Source organism: Leptinotarsa decemlineata, unplaced genomic scaffold (assembly GCF_025532065.1).
Source record: "Leptinotarsa decemlineata unplaced genomic scaffold, Ldec_3_MD MMD2_P_RNA_scaffold_11, whole genome shotgun sequence".
NCBI lineage: Eukaryota > Metazoa > Arthropoda > Insecta > Coleoptera > Chrysomelidae > Leptinotarsa > Leptinotarsa decemlineata.
In genome coordinates, this window is record NW_027412525.1 from 6,750,064 (window position 1) to 6,768,404 (window position 18,341).

Consider the following 18,341-nt stretch of genomic DNA (forward strand, 5'->3'; position numbering starts at 1 on the left):
TTAATTTTTTATTCAATGATTTAGTCAACGCTTATATATCCGGACTTCATCAAGTTGCTTTAAAGTTAATATGTCAACTCAAAATAAACCAAGGACAGAAATACATACAATGTTAGTAACATTAATTTGGAACCATATTTATATTTTGTAAAAGATTCATACATTGTATATATACAGGGTGTCCCTGGACTTCCTCTTTTCCTCTCGGGAATGTATAGATGGGGTCAAAATATCACCAGTACTTCATATAACTTTTTTTCCTAAAAGTCTTCGTAACCAAGTTACGGGCCCCACTATGAAAAGCAGAAATTAATTTCCTTTGGTCGATTCGACCAACCGATAGACCGGTTTCGGGGTGATTGCCCAATGATCAGCGTGGTCTCTTCAGAACGGTGTGAACCGTCGGAGTATCACGACCAAACAAATATAATTCCAGCTAGTGATAGAATCTCTCTGCAGTTGATTCAGTGGGATGTCCACTACGTCACCTGCAGACAGAACCAAGAAACAACTCCACAAGCATACTCCGAAAAAATTAATTTCATTTTAAAAAAGCGTGGGATGATAAATATCCATTGTTATTGTTGTAAATCATACCCACAAGAAAATAACGCCGGCCGCCGCTGGTAGCAATGAACCAGGCGTGACGGGGCTAAGAGCGCGCGAGTGCACGATGATTCCCCGCCAATCGAGAAACAGCGAGAGTAATGTTACCAACTTCGATAAAACTTCGGAGAAATTTCGGCAAAATTTGATTAAGAATTACGTTGTGCTTTCAGCAGTCTGGGGTTCGTAGAAGCACCAGTAATGTTGAACTAGTTTTATAACTCTGACTAATTGAACTTCACACAAATAAAAGTTATTCGGACCTCATCACTATGTGCTTTATTCAAATAGAAAGCTGGTCACAAACTAATTGTTTACAATAACAATTCATGTGGTTATATACACACTATGACATTGGTAAAGGTAAAAAGATAATTTACGGGAAAAGGTCTTACTATGCAAGATAATTCCCGGTTAGAATTCATAATCATCAAGTCTTGATTAAAATGCTTATGATATGTTATAAGTTGTAAACATCAAACAATGGTTGTAAACAATTAAGAGATAAAGTTCGGCAAGAATGCAATGTCAGCAATTACCGCTGTTTATCTATAAATAAACAGGTTAGTCCAGGGTTGGCTCGGGAATAATGTAACTCCTCCCGCCTAAAAGGGAAGCCTAGGGCAGATTGGGCTGACTAGACTGGTTCTGTTGGTTGGTCAGCTCGAATCATCAAGTGGAGGAATGGGTCTCCGGTGTCTCAGGTAGATAATGAAGTTGTATGGGTAACAGGATTTGTACTAGCATGTTACCCCAAAGTATGTAGCTATGCAGAGTGCCAGGCAAATCAGAATAATGTTCCATATGGGCATGGAATAGGCTGCTACAGGCTCGGCTGGCAGGAAAACTTCATGGTGGGTATTCATTTTCGCTGTGAGATGTTGGATCTCTTCTAAATTCATCTTGGTAAGCTTGACTGGTACTGGTCTAGTGTATAATCGGGAAATATTCAATGATGGAAGCTGGATGACTTTCATCGGTGTCAGCTCATGATTTCCATGAGAAAATAACAGTTTTCTGGGATTGTAATAAGGTAACTCCCAGGTTTGACTTCATGATGGTTTTCGACGGAGCAACTTTCAGTTATGATGACATTGCTCGGTGTCGAGAATAACACATTCCATGACTTGGTTTGCAATGGCTTTTTCCAAGTGGACATTCAATGTAAGACAGTTGGCGGCTTCATTCTTCAGAATGACCACGACAATACAATCTTCTTCGGATTGGAGGTTATTTTTGCAATAACACAAATCTTCAATCTCTGGGAAAGGTTCATTGTGATATTGGTAAAGTTCACTACTCTCATTCAAGGTAAGGAAAGGTTTATGAGGTGAAATCATTTTATTTTGAAGTGGTATAGGATAAAGGAAATACGTTTGGAATACAATGGGCATCAAAATAGGAAAGTGTATGAGAAATATTATCCTCTCACTAGTGAAAAGTAATTCTATTCCTAAGAATGCATAGTAGCTATGTGTAGCTATTTGATCAGTAGCATATATCATATTCAATTTTTGTATCATAATACGTAAGTTTGTTAATGAAAGAAATGTAGGATGTATTTGATGAAAATTTTAAAATGTAATTGCGTTTACAATTTGATTTAAGTGACTTTGCAAGTTAATAATGGAATCATTTATCATATGTAAAATATTTATTTCATTGATTTCTTCTTGAAATTATCAATTAAGTTCAAAGTTATGATTATGTTTGATTTTATCTGATGTAAAGTACGATTTGTTTGTGTCATAAATTCTTTTGCAATAGATATCTGATTATTTATTGCATCTTTAAGCAAGTGATTGTTTCTATATGATTTAGAATCATATCAATTCTTTAACCGTCTTCATCATCAAGGGTTCCAAATAACCATTTGGATATTTTTCCACCAATATTTATCAGTCCGCGTTTGCTAACAATGTGTGGATTTATTGTCTGTGAGAGATGGTCAATTTGCTTAGATAAAGTAAAGGCTTAGCGTAAAAGTAAGTATGACTGATTACTTATGCCTTGTTTATTAGCAATGAAACTCAGTTGGGTATCGATATGATGTTTCATTTCAAAGGATTCAGTAATATTCGAATAACTGACAAATGTATGCTTGCTCACAATGATTTTTGTTTTTCCTACATTAATAGGTACGATTGGGTTATTGAGTTTCTGAATGGATCCATTAATAGGGTGAAAGATTAAAAGGATCGAGAGTATGAACATTGAGTCCATCTGAAAATATATGAAGAAATGAACATATTAGTATTGTTTGCGTTTTTTCAAGTTGTGTTTAGAATATTTAGATGTTTCAGTTTTAACTTTATTTTCCGTTTGAGCAACTGGCTCGATTTTAGTGAACTTGGGTGCGAGTTTATCTCTAGTTTCTTCTTTGAGATATATTTGATCTTGTTGTGTTGTGTTAGGTTCTTTGCGATTAGCATTAATTCTTTTCAATTGATCAGTTTTCTTTTCTTTCAAATTTGTATTCATTTTGTCATAAAACTTCTTTAAGTTTTCTTTATGGTCTTGAACATATTTCGTCACAATATCTTTATCAGTTATATCGAAAGTGTCTTTTGAATTGAAGTGTCCAGTTACGACTTCAAAAGGAGTATATTCGGTGGATGAATGAACTGAATTATTAAAATGTAATACTGAATATCGTATTAAATTATTCAAGGATTCTTTTGGGTATTGTCTTGTTTTTATTCTTACTTGTTCAAGAAATGTTGAATGAAATCTTTCAATGTAGCTATTAGAGTAAGGATTTCTTGGAGTTGTTACATGAATATGTATCTCATGTAGCCTACAGAAATCTTGAAAGTTATTGTTATTAAATTCGCTGCCACCATCACACACAATTGTATGAGGTATCCTGTAATGTGAAATAAAAATCTGTAATCCATCAAGAATGTTTATAGAATTTGCTCCCATTATTGGATATACTTGGGCAAATTTAAAAAACGTGTCAATAATGGTTAAAAATTTTTCTTTTGCTATCGACAATGTATCGATATGAACTCTTTCAAAAGGTCTGCTACCTACAGGAATAGGTTGAAATTGAAATTCATTAGATTTTCTTTCATATTTAGATCTTTGACAAATATTGCATGTGTTGAAATAGTTTGTTATATCCTTGACAATGTTTGGCCAATAATAATTTTTTCTAATTGATTCAATGTTTGTAGTAATTCATAGTTTTATAAACATGGTGATAGTTTATTTTTTCTTGTTGTTCATTTTGCAAAGTTACATCCTTCACTTTTGTTGAACAAATAATCAATTTTGAATGCAAGTTAATGATTTTATCTTGAATTATTTTCAGGAAATATTTTTCATGTTCTTTGTCGGGAAGTGATGTTGTGTCATTAATTAATTCTGCTATAAAATATTCTAAGTCTTCTATATTTTTCTTTCTCAAATTAATAAAATATCTATTATTGTCAAAGACTTTTTCTCTAATACAAAGAGGTACCGGTGAGGCTTCTGATATCTTTATTATGACTTGATGTTTGTAAAAGTTCAAAGGTTTCTCTGCATAGGGAAAAGTCATCAGCTAAATGTGCTGTTTTAGTATGATTCTCAGGGACATCATTCAAAAGTTTATTAATGATATCATCTATATCTCCGACTTCATTTATGATAGAAACATCATCTTGTGGATTCCTAGATAAGGCATCCGTGACAACATTGTCTTTACCTTTTACATATTCGATTTCATAATTATATTCAGATAATAATAATTTCCATCTCACTAATTTTGAATTGGGTTCTTTTAGATTATCTAACCATTTAAGAGGTTTGTGATCTAACCGTATTTTGAAGAATCTTCCGAATAAATATGGTCTAAAGTATTTCACAAACCAAATAATTGCTAATAATTCTTTTTCGATAACAGAATAATTTATTTCATTTGGATTGAGAGTGCGGCTTGCATAACATACAGGTTTTCAATTTTTGAGAAATCTGGATGAATGACTACGTGTCATAGAAATTCAATTTCTCTTATCATAAAATCGCTTTTGTCTAGTTCAACTTTCAAATTTTTATTTAATTTTTTTTTCGCAACATCTTTTGAATCATATCATATATTCATCCAAAGTTGGTGAAATTTAATAACACTTTTTGCGTTTTTGAAATTATATTTCGAGAACTTTGTATTCTTGGATTTTCTCTCAATTTCGGTTTTATGGGCATTACTTTAACAAACTTCGAATTTGAATTATCCATTGTTTGTCCTTTGTTATGCATTTCATTATCTTGGGATGTAATCATAGGTTTCGTTTCTTTAGAATTGATTTTTTTATTGTATTATTTTGTTTCCTCTTTAACTTCAGGTTAATATTATTACATATAGGTTTTAGAATATTTTCTTTGTTTCGAAAATATTTCGTTTCGATTTTTTCAGTTAGAATATAATTTTCTTTTTGTAACTCATTTAACGGAATTGGAATTTCTTCAGTTGGTTCATTATCTAACTCGAAAAATTATTGTTTCTCAACATGGGTTAACTTATAATTGTTTTTATCTTCGTTTTCCTCTTTGATGGGTGAATTTGTATCAATCAAATGAAGTTGTTCAAATTCAAAAGTTGGTCTTGATTGGTCTTCATCATTGATCATCAAGCTGTTATTTTCAAATTCTTCATTTATTTCTTGTTGATATTCTGTTAGTTTCTCTATTTCTGGTTCACAATCAATATTTGGTTGTTCAAAATAAAAATCATCTTCAGAAGAATGAGGTAATGAAGCCCCGTTATAATTTAATTCTTCTACACGAAAATTAGGTTTAGATTGTGGTTGAAAGAAATTCTGTTGTGTATTTAAATGTCTGGTAGAAGTAGACATTGATGTTGGTTTATTATTCACTTGTTGGTTTTTTGGTTTCCAAACGTTTACATTGGAAGGTTTACCAAATACTTGTTGGTTTGAAAAATACTTTTGTGGCACTTGTCGAGGTGTCATTTGAATTGGTTGACTTGGAAAATATTGTCTTTGGGTATTACCAAATTGTTGTTGGTTATAATTTTGAAATTGTGGTATTTGAAAATCATTTGATACAGAAAAAGTTGGTTAAATAATCTTTTTCTGTAAATAATTGGGTTGTGGTTGATATGATTTTTCCATGGGTGGTTTCAAATTAGGATTTGGTAATGACTGTGTATATGAGTGTGTATAATTCTCATCTTCCTTCATTTACCAAGGATACAAAATTCTCTTCCCCGATAAATTGTTTCATAGCTTCCTCTAAGCAATTAGGTTGTAAACAATTAAGAGATGAAGTTCGACAAGAATGCAATGTCAGCAATTACCGGTTTTTATCTATAAATAAACAGGGTTGGCTCGGGAATAATGTAACTTACGATATTTAAAAGCTAACCACGAGGATATCGGGACAGTCAAGTAGGTACACAGTCAAGTGGACGTTACAGTGCAGTACGCGAAGTGATCTAGTAAGGCGATAGACATTCAAATAATAGTTGAAGTTTTAGTTGAAGTATTTGTGTATTGAAAGTGAAATGAAGTTAAGTTTGATTATTCAGTGTAGTCAATTATTGGTGAACCCACGGGGGGAAACGTAACATTTGGTGTCGGAAGTGAAATAATTGACCGAAAATTTTCTACTTATGATGCACTGTTTGGAACCTTTGGTGTAGTAATGAATATTACTGGAGTTTTTTCCCAACACCAAATTGTTATTTTTAACACCTCGACACGTGTTTCGATCACCGAGTGATCATCTTCAAAGAGGAAGATTAAAACAGTTTCAATCTTCCTCTTTGAAGGTGATCACTTGGTGATCGAAACACGTGTGGAGGTGTTGAAAATAACGATTTGGTGTTGGGAAAAAACTCCAGTGATATTGAAAATTTTCTGTTTTATGGTGAAAACAAGGAGTGTCGATTACGACGAGATTGAAGAGCTTAAGAAAATGTTCGAGGCTTTGCAAGCGGGACTGGCGTTAGAACGAAAACGCCGAAATGAAGGAGATGAACGACGGAGGGAGGAAGAAAAATTACGCAGAAATCAAGATCGTAAATAACTACTAGGTATTCATATAAAACAGGAAAAAGACATAGACTTGCTGGTGAATATTCAAGAAAAACAGGAAAAAGACAGAGACTTGCTGGTAAATATCCAGAAAAAACAGGAAAAAGACAATCAGATGTATCTTCGTCTATTGGAAGATTTGAAATCTTCCCAAGTGAGTGAAGGAGAGGTACAGGAATTTATTCAGTAAGAATTTGGAAAAGTGTTTCAGGAAACAAAGGAGGGTTTGGAAAAAGTAGTCGATGAATAGCTGATGGAGTTGAAAGGAAATTTGAAGAAAAGTTTGTAGGAGTCGGAAGGAAACTTGAAGGAGTCGACAAAATGTTTGAAGGAGTCGAGACAAAAAGTTTGAAGAGATTTTCCGGGAACTTCGGAAATAATTACCGGACCCGAAAAGAATTACTTCGGAAAAATGCAAATCGGAAATGACACCCTCCCCTTCTAGCAGTAGTTTTATTAAAACTCCAACTTTCGAATGCGAATCTTCATGGTCAATTTATCGCAGACAATTTGAGGTCGCTGCGGAGAAATGAAGAGAAAGCAACAGCTCTCATACTGGCACTACGAGGAAAATCTTGCGAAATTCTGCAAGTTCAACTGAAGGTGAGAAGTCAAGGTTCATCATAAAGTTTGCAAGTGTTTGGGTCTGAAGTCGAAAGACTTCGCCTGCCCAGAATAACCTGATAACTTCACCCACTGGATTAGTGTCCATAGTTTCATCGATGGGGTCCGTGATATGGAGCTGCAGCAGTCGCTGAGGATGGCACGTCATGAAAAATTGAATGGTCATCATTTGTGCCCTAGAATTTGAATCTTCCAAAAATGCTTCGCGACAACGACCGAAAAGTTCTAGTGAGGGAAGACGAAGGAACAAATCTACTCATTAGGGATTAGGAAATCAATCTATGAGGATAGGAGATGGTGGTGGACTATCCTCGATGAGGATTGGCGGGTCAGGAGGATCTGCATCTTCGGAATCATCATCAGTGTTCCCCCAGGATAATGGCTCGTCATCCTCATACATGGGATCCCATCCGTCATCGGGATCCGGGTACTCGCCATCGGAGAGGTCCGCTTCGTCGGTGCCGGTATCGTGCAGCACCTGCGTTCTATAATTATACGACCAGAATTCAGACTGCTCGTATCGGTGAGGCTCCGTGGTGGAATGAACCCCATCTTCTCCGATGTCCGACGCGTATGGCTCTGTGGTCGAATCTACTTCCATGTTGAAGATAGCTGTTTAACTGAATAATTCATCAGATAATTCCTACTTTTATACTTTTGAGAGGGAGTCGGGGATGAAGTGGGGGTGAATTGCAAAGTAACATAAGATATATTCAATGTTTCATGCTGCTTCAACAGAAGATGACTTCTTCAATGAAAGAAAGAGATAACTGAATGGATAAAATACAAAATAAATTCTATGAAATATACTTGTTGATTTCATTATGAAACATGTCTTTTTTATTTTGTCCTCAAGAGATTATTTACATGAGACGAGAGTGTATAAAAATTGTTGCGAGAGGTTAGTCTAGAAGAACTTGGAATTGAAATAAAAAATTCTAGGTATTCGATTTCCACGATAGGGCGCAACAGTAACAGATTAGTTGTCGACGTATTTTGGAATAATCACCAGTGCCTTCTCACCGTTGATACTGGAAGGACGAGGTGACTAATGAGAGCCGTCATTTCCATCAGAAACAGTTTGAAGAAGGTATTAGTGCCAATATCGTCAGCAAGTTCATTTTGGGACTAGACATCATATCCCACGGAAACGCAAATAGCCTCTTAAGAGGACCATGCCTGACATCCGGATGCAAATTTTGTGGACGCCAGGAGAACAAGGATACCCAGTCACCAGAAGAACTTCTCACCAGACGTGACAGGTGGCGGGCAGAGACTCGTTTGTGAGTAGCTCTGATAGGAAGATAAGCTCTCCTACCTTCCGCTGTTTCGGGTTCCCTCTGACCCGGATGGTAGCAATCTGCAAGAGGTCCTTTGTCCAGAGAGATGCATAGAAGATGTGAGGAATCACTTGACCATGGTGTGGTATGATCGTTAACAGTCCACCTTCATGACGAGGCAAGATATCTTCGTAGAGGTGAAGGAGGATTCCATCTTGAAAACTGTACGAGAATGGATTGTCGAAGGAATCAGGCCGGATTTACACTGGCGGCATTTTGGAGTAAAAAGAACTCTAGCTTGAGTGCGTGAGCGGTACTTTTGAGTGTAAATGCTGTGACCTGTGCTTTTCGGAAAAGGATCCAAAGACAAGACAAAGAGGAAGGTTGAAGCAGTACCTTATTGGGTGCCCAGTTCTTTTCAATAAAATGATAATAGTGTTGCATTGACGTCGTTTCATAGATCTGCAAACGATAATTATCATATTTCAAGAAAAAAGGAGTTTGGTTCTTCCCAATAGATGTTTGAAATGATCACCATTCACTTCCTGGCAGTAATAAGGTTTTTTTATGTTGAATAATTGAGGCGTGTATAATTATTATTATATTTATTCAATAATACCAACGAATAACGTTACAAGCTCCATAACTTATTTCACTTGTAGCGTTTACCGCTTGGCGGTAAAGAAGATTGAATAAATAGTAGCATTGTTGCCTTAGCGTTATGTAACCCGAACCCGAATGAAAAGGCCATTTTCCTGAAACAGCAAACGCATTTTTCTCTTCACTGGAATCCCCAAGTTGGATTCGATGATAAGCGCTATTCAAGTTGATAAAACTTGAAAAACTGTGAGCCGGGCAAAAGATCTATAATGCTTTTTTGTACCTGATTTACTTCAGGAAAGTTTGACCAAAATCTGTACTCACCATCAGGTTTTTTTGAACCATAACGATAAGACTAAATAAGGCAATCTATGATGGCTCAATAATGCTCTACATAATAAAACCAAATGCAAGCATTTTGTCCTCATTCCTATTTATTAAACTTGAAGCACATCCCAGATCCAAAAGAATGTAAATTCTACTGAATCAATCCAATATTACTATCATTTGTGTCCCCGAATATCCAAAAGTTTCTTTTAAAAATAGAAGTGGTATTTATATCTTTTCAAAAATCAGTCCCCAAAATAATAACTTCATCTATGTTCAATACAAGCAAAGCTCGAATTACCTGAATACCCAATTAGTTCTTCGGGCACCTGTACCAAACCTCGAACATAATTTTATTTGACGTTCACCGGAATAAATCAAATCAAGGAAATTCAACCCAATACTTCACCTATAATGCATGCCAACAAAATCAGAATAATATTAATTGTGTAATAACGAAGTCCTAGATCTGTCATCGAACGATGACATTCAGTATCATGTGTCCTAAGCCTGGAATAAGTTTTTGGTTTCCTTTCCTAACGGCCCTCATTGAAGCTATGACCCTACACCTTACAAAAAAAATGATACTATCTATTTTCGTTGATTCCTTATCAATCGTTTCTTGATTACTTACTACAGCTTGAGTCTCCAGATTAGGATTTTTTTAACAAATATATCCAGCGATAGGTAAGATAAGAGGACTGAAAGCTAAATACACAGTTTTTTTAGTATGTTACATATACAGTGCATCCCATTTAAAACGAGACACCCTGAATAACTTTTGGTACAATTATTTTCAGGAAAAATTAAAAAACACGTCAACAATAGTATAGACATTTTGACATATTCACATTTGATGTTACTTCCCCTATCGCACCCCCAAAGCATCTCTACAATTTTTTTAAATGGATCACCCTAAATTGTTTTGCATTATCAGATGCTCCATGATGAGAAGATTTCAATAAAGTGTAAAATGGTCTGGAGCTCATGGTTCGGGGGCTACAAATTATTTGAGTTGAAAACGAGCCACCCTGAATAACTTTTGAAACAATGATTTGCTGAAAAAATGAAAAAAACAGGTTGACAATTATACAGGAGGCCACATTTTGAAATATTCGTTCTAGAGACTAATATGGAAGCAATAAATCAGAAAAAGAGATTTTTATTAATTCTTGAATCGAAATCTGATGACTGGACAATGAGAAGAAAAAAGTTTTTTATAGTAAATGTTCAAAAACGTTTCCACCAACTTCCATGCAATGGTACAAACGAGCTTCCAATGCCGCCCTCACATCCTTGAGAATCTCTGCAGTTATTTCTCTGCAAAGCCTCAGATATTCCCTCTCAAATCTTCTAATGTTGTTGATTCTATCTCATAAACTTCATTCTTCAAATGACCCCATAGAAAGAAATCTACAGGAGTGAGATCCTGAGACCTTGGTGGCCATTCTGTAGGACCTGCTGAAAAATTATTTCGTTTTCGAATCACTAGTCAAATTATCATCGATAAAAAAGGTCCTATGATGTGGTCACCTAAAATTCCTGCCCAAACATTCAGTTTTTGAGGTCGTTGGGTATGAACTTGACGGTATAAACGAAGATTCGTATCACTTCAATATCGACAATATGCCGATTCACCTCACCATTCAAACTAAACATACATTCACCCGAAAAACAAATTATATACAAGAAATTCTGATGCAAGCTGATACGTCTATCGAAATCATCTTCGTTCAATTCATGAACTAGTCTAATCTTATATGGATGAAATTTGTACTTAAGAAGGATCCTGAAAACATTTGTACGACTGATTCCTGATTCTCGAGATAACTAAGTAAGAGATTGCAAATTTTCCATTATTCCAACGCGTGCTCTAAAACTGCAGTACAAATAGCTTCATCGTTGACAACTCCTGAATGGTTATGCTTTTCATTGTTAACAGATACAATTTCCATAAATTTGTTTCAATAATTCCAAATCGTATTTATGTCGTACATTTCTTACAGGATGATTATCATTGAACAAACGGATAGCAGCTCTAGCTCTATTTCCATTCTGGTAGTACAAACTCACTATTTCAATCCGTAGCATATAAACCATTGCTTCTCAAGAATTCACAAAAACAGAAACACCCATTGTAACTTCACCTGGTAGATAATCCTTATTGTAGAATGAGACAAATACAAAACGAAGAGAATATCGAATTCAAATTTAACTAGGCAAAATAATACTTTTTTGAAATATACTTCACAAAACCACCTATGAAACCAAGGTAACAGATTGTTAGAAGTTCGTTCAGGGTGGCTCCTTTTCAACTCAAATAATTTTTGCTTCCAAACTATGAGCTTCACACCATAATTATTCTACTTTGTTGAAATCTGTTTATCATGGAACATCTGATAATGCAAAATAATTGATCCTTTAAAAAAAAAGATGGTGACATGCTCTGGAGGTGCGATAGGGAAAGTAACATCAAATGTGAATATGTCAAAAAGTATCACCCTGTTTATACGGTTGACGTGTTTTTTATTTTTTCCTGCAAATCATTGTACCAAAAGTTATTCAAAGTAGCTCGCTTTAAATGGAATGCACTGTATGTATAAATGTAAACACAGACATTAAAAATATTAGTCTAGGATACCATCGAAAGTTATATCTATGAATAATCAAAAGGTTCTTCTGTTTACTGAACTATAAATAAATTACTAAAAAATTAGTTCCCTTCTAACACATATACCTTCAAATAAATATTTTGGAAACAAAAGCCTCGAATCGTGACAGTTAACCGATATGTGTCTTATTGTTTATAGTACAGTCAATGTAAATATGAGTGCCAAAAATTTGTAACTTAACCCTGTTGTGTGTGTGTGTATGTGCGTGTGTGCGTGCGTGCGGGCGGGCGGGCGTGCGTGCGTGCGTGCGTGCGTGCGGGTATGTGTGTGTGTGTGTGTGTGTGTGTTAATAATCTTGAGGTAGTAGTAAACGGCGTGTTAAGGCTAAAACCTCTTATTTCATTCTTCAAGAAAAGAAAGTGGACGGAAAGTTACGGATTTTACGCACTCAATCACAGCATCTTCATAAATGACTAATTTAAATAAATCGTTAATTTAAATAAATCGTAATTTCAAATAAATCGTTGATATTGTTTTTCAGTTGATGCATTCCAAATACAAGCTAACAGTATAGGCTCTCCAATGTCAGATTTTACTGATGAAGATTTTGAGGAAGAACTCGCCGAGGCTTGCGAAGAGAATTTACATAGTTTGATGTACTGTTCCACCTCGTATCCTGAAGTAGGCGTTACTCCTCCTGAAAAGTTTTCTGAGATTGCAAAACTTGGAATTGTAGATGTGAAAGGAGATGATTGTGATGGTAGAAAGATTATTGTAGTGTATGCGTGCAAGTTACCACCAGTGAAAGAAGTTAATCATAGTCTTTTGTTGAGGTATGTATTTAAAAACCGACGTTTTTCAATTTTTCAATATAGAATTTGTTAATTTGTATCAAAATTAACATTCAATTATCATAACAACAATCAATATATAGATCCATTCAATTTTGAGTTCTTTTCCTGGAAATAATTCTTAACATATATCTCTCTCACACCAAGCACAGTCGATTAAATAACATGCAGTTTTATTTTTAAGCAAATGCTTTTATGTATAACTAGTATTATGTTACTGTTTCTCTGCTGTTCCAATGTTTTGACATGATCATAATCAACGAACTTTGGCGTGCGCAGCGTTATAGAACAGTGCTTTAAAAAAATTGTTCTACAGCGCCATCTAGTAGCGAGTTACAGAAAAATTGATAGCCTAAAAATCTTCTCTATGAAATATAACCTATACATGTCAAGTTTCATCACGATCTGTTGAGCGATATAGAAGTTTATCACTTACCAACCAACCAACAAACCATGCCTGTGCGAAAGTAGCGATTCACAATGTGAATCGCTACTTTCGCACAGGCATCGATATTAAAGCGCCTTAAGAATTTTTCTGTAGTGCTTGTGTTTTGTCCTTGAAAAAAAATCATATCCCCCAATAACTCAAACCATTCATTTGATTAGACCTACTAATGAAGAACCAATTTATACAAAATATAGATTTTCAGAAATTCATAAGAAATCAGTTCAAAGTCAAATTCAAAAAATTTTAAATGTTGGAATCATTAGAAACAGTTCTAGTCCTTGGTCAAGTCCTTCAGGATTATTTTTAAAAATCAGATGCTTCAGGCATATAGTACTTGATTATAGAGAATCTAATTTAAAAAATATTCAAGAATAAATTCAGATGATCTTTCAGAATAACTGGTAGAGCCCAGTATTTCACTACTTTAGGATCAGGTAATGTGTTGAGTTTCGAGTAATTTTGCAAAAATCACCAAACTTATAGTTATGATAATTCATGTATTTTCAACCCCATCTCGGTACAAATTTCGTGCTGTCACTGATCAATGCCCGCTATGAGTAGAGAAAGGCCTCATAGCAAAAAAGGGGCGATAAGAGTGGTTGGGGCAGTCATAGAAATGTCTCAATATATGCATATCGTTAGCTCCTTATTATAATTACAAATTATTGAAACATCTCAAGATTCAGTTCAAGTGTTAAGCAAGACTCTGGTGGGCTTTTTGGTTCCTATGGGGAGTCCAGAAAATATCTTGCCTACGAATTTGGTCGATCACATTATCTTTTGTCAAAAATTAAAAATTACAATTCTAATACAAAAAAAACTTGAAACTAACTAAATTTCCATTCAAGAAGCACAAAAATTAAAGTTTTTAGGAATGATTGGTTTTTTTAGAAAATTCATTATTTTTATTCCTGAAATTACAAAACCTCTCACGTTGATCACAGAATAATAAAAGGGTAGAACATACTTTTGAATTTATTGAAGCTGTTGAAATTTATTAAATACATCCATGTATTAGAACACTTTTATGTCAAGAAGAAAAACTAATTCGTTAAACTAGTCATACTTTGAATCCAAATGAAAGGAATGACTGTTAATAAAAAAATATACGCTTCAATATGGGCAGAAAATACTTTTGTTATTCAAAAACTAAACTAATAAGAAGCGTTTAAAATGGTTAAATAGTTTGGAAAAACCCAATTCTGAATGGGTGGTATTCAACAGTCTACCAAATTTAGCTAACATTTTTGTACAGAAAATACTTTTGTTTCTCAAAAATACTAAATGCTCACCAAAATCAAGAATATACATATAGTCTAGTTCACATGTACTTTTTTTTATAACATTTTTCAGCCCTGTCCAAAAATTCCGACCAAGGCGTCATTCGATTCGTATTTTTTCCTAGAAAGTTTAAGGCAAGGTCCGAAAACGCGCCGATAAAAATTACAAAAGTTATAAACAATTAAGTGAAAAAAAAATGGGACTTTATTTTTTTCTTAATATCTCGGAAAATTTTTAAAATTTGGGAAATTTGAAAAGAGATTTGAAAAGATCAATGAATTTGCGTAAAAAAAGTCTCGACTCCCGAAACTGTATCTCGATTATTTATAATTTTTACAGAGCCCTGAAAATAGAGCCAAAAGCGGGTAGTCTGGCTTCCGCGCGCCTTTCGTCACTCTGACATAAAAACAAAAAAAATTATTTAAACATATTAAATGTAAATATTAAAGAATGCAAAAATTCATGTAATGTTGGGATACATCAATAAACAATAATCCGCAATCAAAATATTTTTATCCCAATTTTAACTTTAATTATAAATTTGTTAATTAATACCTTTTTCTGAATTGAAAGTTAATATAAAAATCCTATAATTATTAAACTAAAACTCTGGCATTTTTTTTCTTTGGTGAACTTATCCTTAATAGGCAAAAAATAGATTACCGTTGCCAAAATTAAAAAATTTGCATTTTCTATTTTTTATTGACAATTGAAAATTATAATTTTATAAAAAATACATTACAAAATTTTTTTTCTAATTTTTTATTGTTTCAATGTCTCATGGCAAAAAACCAATTAATATTTTTTTTTTAATTTTTTACAGCTATTGTTAATAAATTTATTATAAACAAATACATTGTTTCTAAGCAATTAGAATTTTTTTTGCATTATGTTAATGGAAAAAAATCATGATTTTAAGAAAAAAAAATGGTTTCCTAATAAAATTTCTTTGTTGCTAAAAAATGCGTTTGTTAATTAACATTCGTTTTTTGCAACTAAATATTAAAATTAAAGAACAGTTTTTTTTTCAATCATAAATTCTATTGTTCTTTAAGGTTTTAAAAAACTATTTTTTACTCTTTTTTTAATTGTTTATTTAAAAAAAATTATTATAAACAAATTATTTTTTTTATTTATTTTTTTTCAATACTTTGTTCATAATAAAAGTAACTGTGTTTTTTTATATTTATTCTATTTTTTATAAAACTTTTAATATTGTGATACCTCTTGATACTTGTCTTTTTCATTCGCTCCTTCGCTTTTATAATTATAATAACTTTCAAACTATTGCAGTTATGATAAATATGCTTCAAGTATTTTTTGTTCATTATGAATTTATTAACAATGTAAGCCTTTTACTAAAGTTGTAGTCCTATTATTTATTTAATTATTGATCGTTATTTATTAAAAAAAGAAAAAAATTAAGTCTTTTCAACTTAAACTTCCTGTCATGTAACAATAAATCATAAGGATTTTATTACTTGCACTTTTAATAGTTGAAGGATCATTATCAATCATTCTGTTGATTTAATTTTAATGAGTTTACTCATTAACCTTTTTTAAATTTCCGATGCTCACAACTTTAGTAAAAGGCTTGAATTGTTATTAAATTCATAATGAACAATAAAGACTTGAAGCATATTTGTCATAACTGCAATAGTTTAAAAGTTATTATAATTATATAATTATAAAAGCGAAGGAAATGAAGAAGACAAGTATCAAGGTATCACAATATTAAAAGTTTTATAAAAAATAGAATAAATTTAAAAAACACAACATTTTTTTAAATAAACAATTGAAAAAAGAATAAGAAAAGAGTTTTTTCAAAACCTTAAAGAACAATAGAATTTATGATTAAAAAAAACAGTTCCTTAATTTTAATATTTAGTTGTAAAAAACGATTGTTACATAACAAACGCATTTTTAGCAACAAAGAAATTTTTTTAAGAAACCATTTTTTTTTTCTAAAAAATCATGATTTTTTCAATTAACATAATGCAAAAAAAATTTTCGAATTGCTTATAAACAATGTAATTGATTATAATAAATTTATTAACAATAGCTGTAAAAAATAAAAAAATAAATTATTAGTTTTTAGCCATGAGACATTGAAACAATAAAAAATTGAAAAAAAATTTGTAATGTACTTTTTATAAAATTATAATTTTCAATTGTTAATAAAAAAATAGAAAATAACAATTTTTTTATTTTGGCAACGGTAATCTATTTTTTGCCTATTAAGGATAACTTCACCAAAGGAAAAAAATGCCAGAGTTTTAGTTTAAATAATTATAGGTCGGGAGTCGGGACATTTTTACGCAAATTCATTGATCCTTCAAATCTTTTTTCAAATTTCTATAATTTTGAAAATTTTCCGAGATAATAAGAAAAAACTAAAGCCCCATTTTTTTCCACTTGATTGTTTATAACTTTTGTAATTTTTATCGGCGCGTTTTCGGACCTTTCCTTAAACTTTCTAGGCAAAAAATACGAATCGAATGACACCTTGGTCGTAATTTTTGGACAGGGCTGAAAAATGTCACCAAAAAGAGCTAAATCGAGTACATTAGAACCAGACTAATCTAAGAACGACAATCAAATATTTACATCACCTGTTATATTATTTTTAATCCTAAATATGACTTTTTTTTGATAAAATTGATAAATGTTCAACAAATTTTATTCCGTATTCAATTCTAACGCGATAACCAGATATTTAATTTTCATCGTCTTATATTGTTTAGCAGTTGAAAAATTATATTTGTCTATCAAAAATACACAATGTTTACTCTATTTAATAACACATTCAATTTCAAAAGCATACCCAGTTTAGTAATTTTTGTTAGCTTATAAGAAACATTATCATGTTTTATTGGATCTCATTTATATTACTGGAGTTTTTTCCCAACACCAAATCGTTATTTTCAACACCTCGACACATGTTTCGATCACCAAGTGACCATCTTCAAAGAGGAAGATTAAAACTAGAAACTAACGCGAAGCTAACCCTATTTATGGTATATAGGTATCCCATACAGGTAAACCATCCAGGCGTACCACCCATACAGGTATACCAACCTAAATTAATTTTACAATTTTGCCTTATCTATTATTTTACAATATATGTTTACATAAAACAATTTTCAGCTATATAAAAATTAATTTCACAATATTGTCTATCCAAATTTATTTTTGCAATGTGTCCTTATGTAGTAATCAGTTAACCCAACAACATTATTTTATTTTAACAAGCTATATACTATGCTCTTTGGTATAGGTCCGTCATCGTTATTCATAATATTATTGTGTTTACTCATTTCTACACTCTCATAGGCATCTAGTTGCCTGTTGTTGTTAACTTGTCTAACTAATCTTAATGAACTGAAGTCTATGAAATGGTTTTGTTGCAAAATATGATGGGCGACTGCTGATTTTTCAGGTCTTCCATATTTTAAGTGTGCTATGTGTTCCTTATATCTTACTTTAATAGATCTTTTTGTCTGTCCATAATATTTTGCATCGCAGTCCTTACATTCAATTTCGTAAATTCCAGACTTTTCCGAATTCTCGACTTTGTCTTTTGGACTTCCCAAAAGGCTCTGTAGTGTATGACTTGTTTTAAAAACCACCTTCATACCTAGTTCCTTGAAAATCTTTCCATAGTTCCTCGT

The 18,341-nt window shown here is 32.7% G+C and overlaps 2 protein-coding genes across 11 annotated transcripts in view; one reads left to right on the forward strand and one right to left on the reverse strand.

Annotated features, from left to right (window-relative positions):
• Positions 1 to 18,341, reverse strand: part of LOC141480556 (uncharacterized) — a 285,808-nt gene that overhangs the window by 71,017 nt on the left and 196,450 nt on the right. The gene's annotated exons all lie outside the window — the stretch shown is intronic.
• The window catches only part of RhoGAP68F (Rho GTPase activating protein at 68F), a 206,661-nt gene that overhangs the window by 46,837 nt on the left and 141,483 nt on the right, over positions 1 to 18,341 (forward strand). For 9 of the 10 annotated variants that reach the window (XM_074170633.1, XM_074170584.1, XM_074170618.1 and 6 more), the window contains one exon: positions 12,632 to 12,923. In XM_074170633.1, the coding sequence (XP_074026734.1) occupies positions 12,632 to 12,923 (292 nt within the window). Of the gene's footprint in view, positions 1 to 2,446; positions 2,592 to 12,631; positions 12,924 to 18,341 lie in introns of those variants that run through there. The other variant, XM_074170625.1, reaches the window with a different exon arrangement.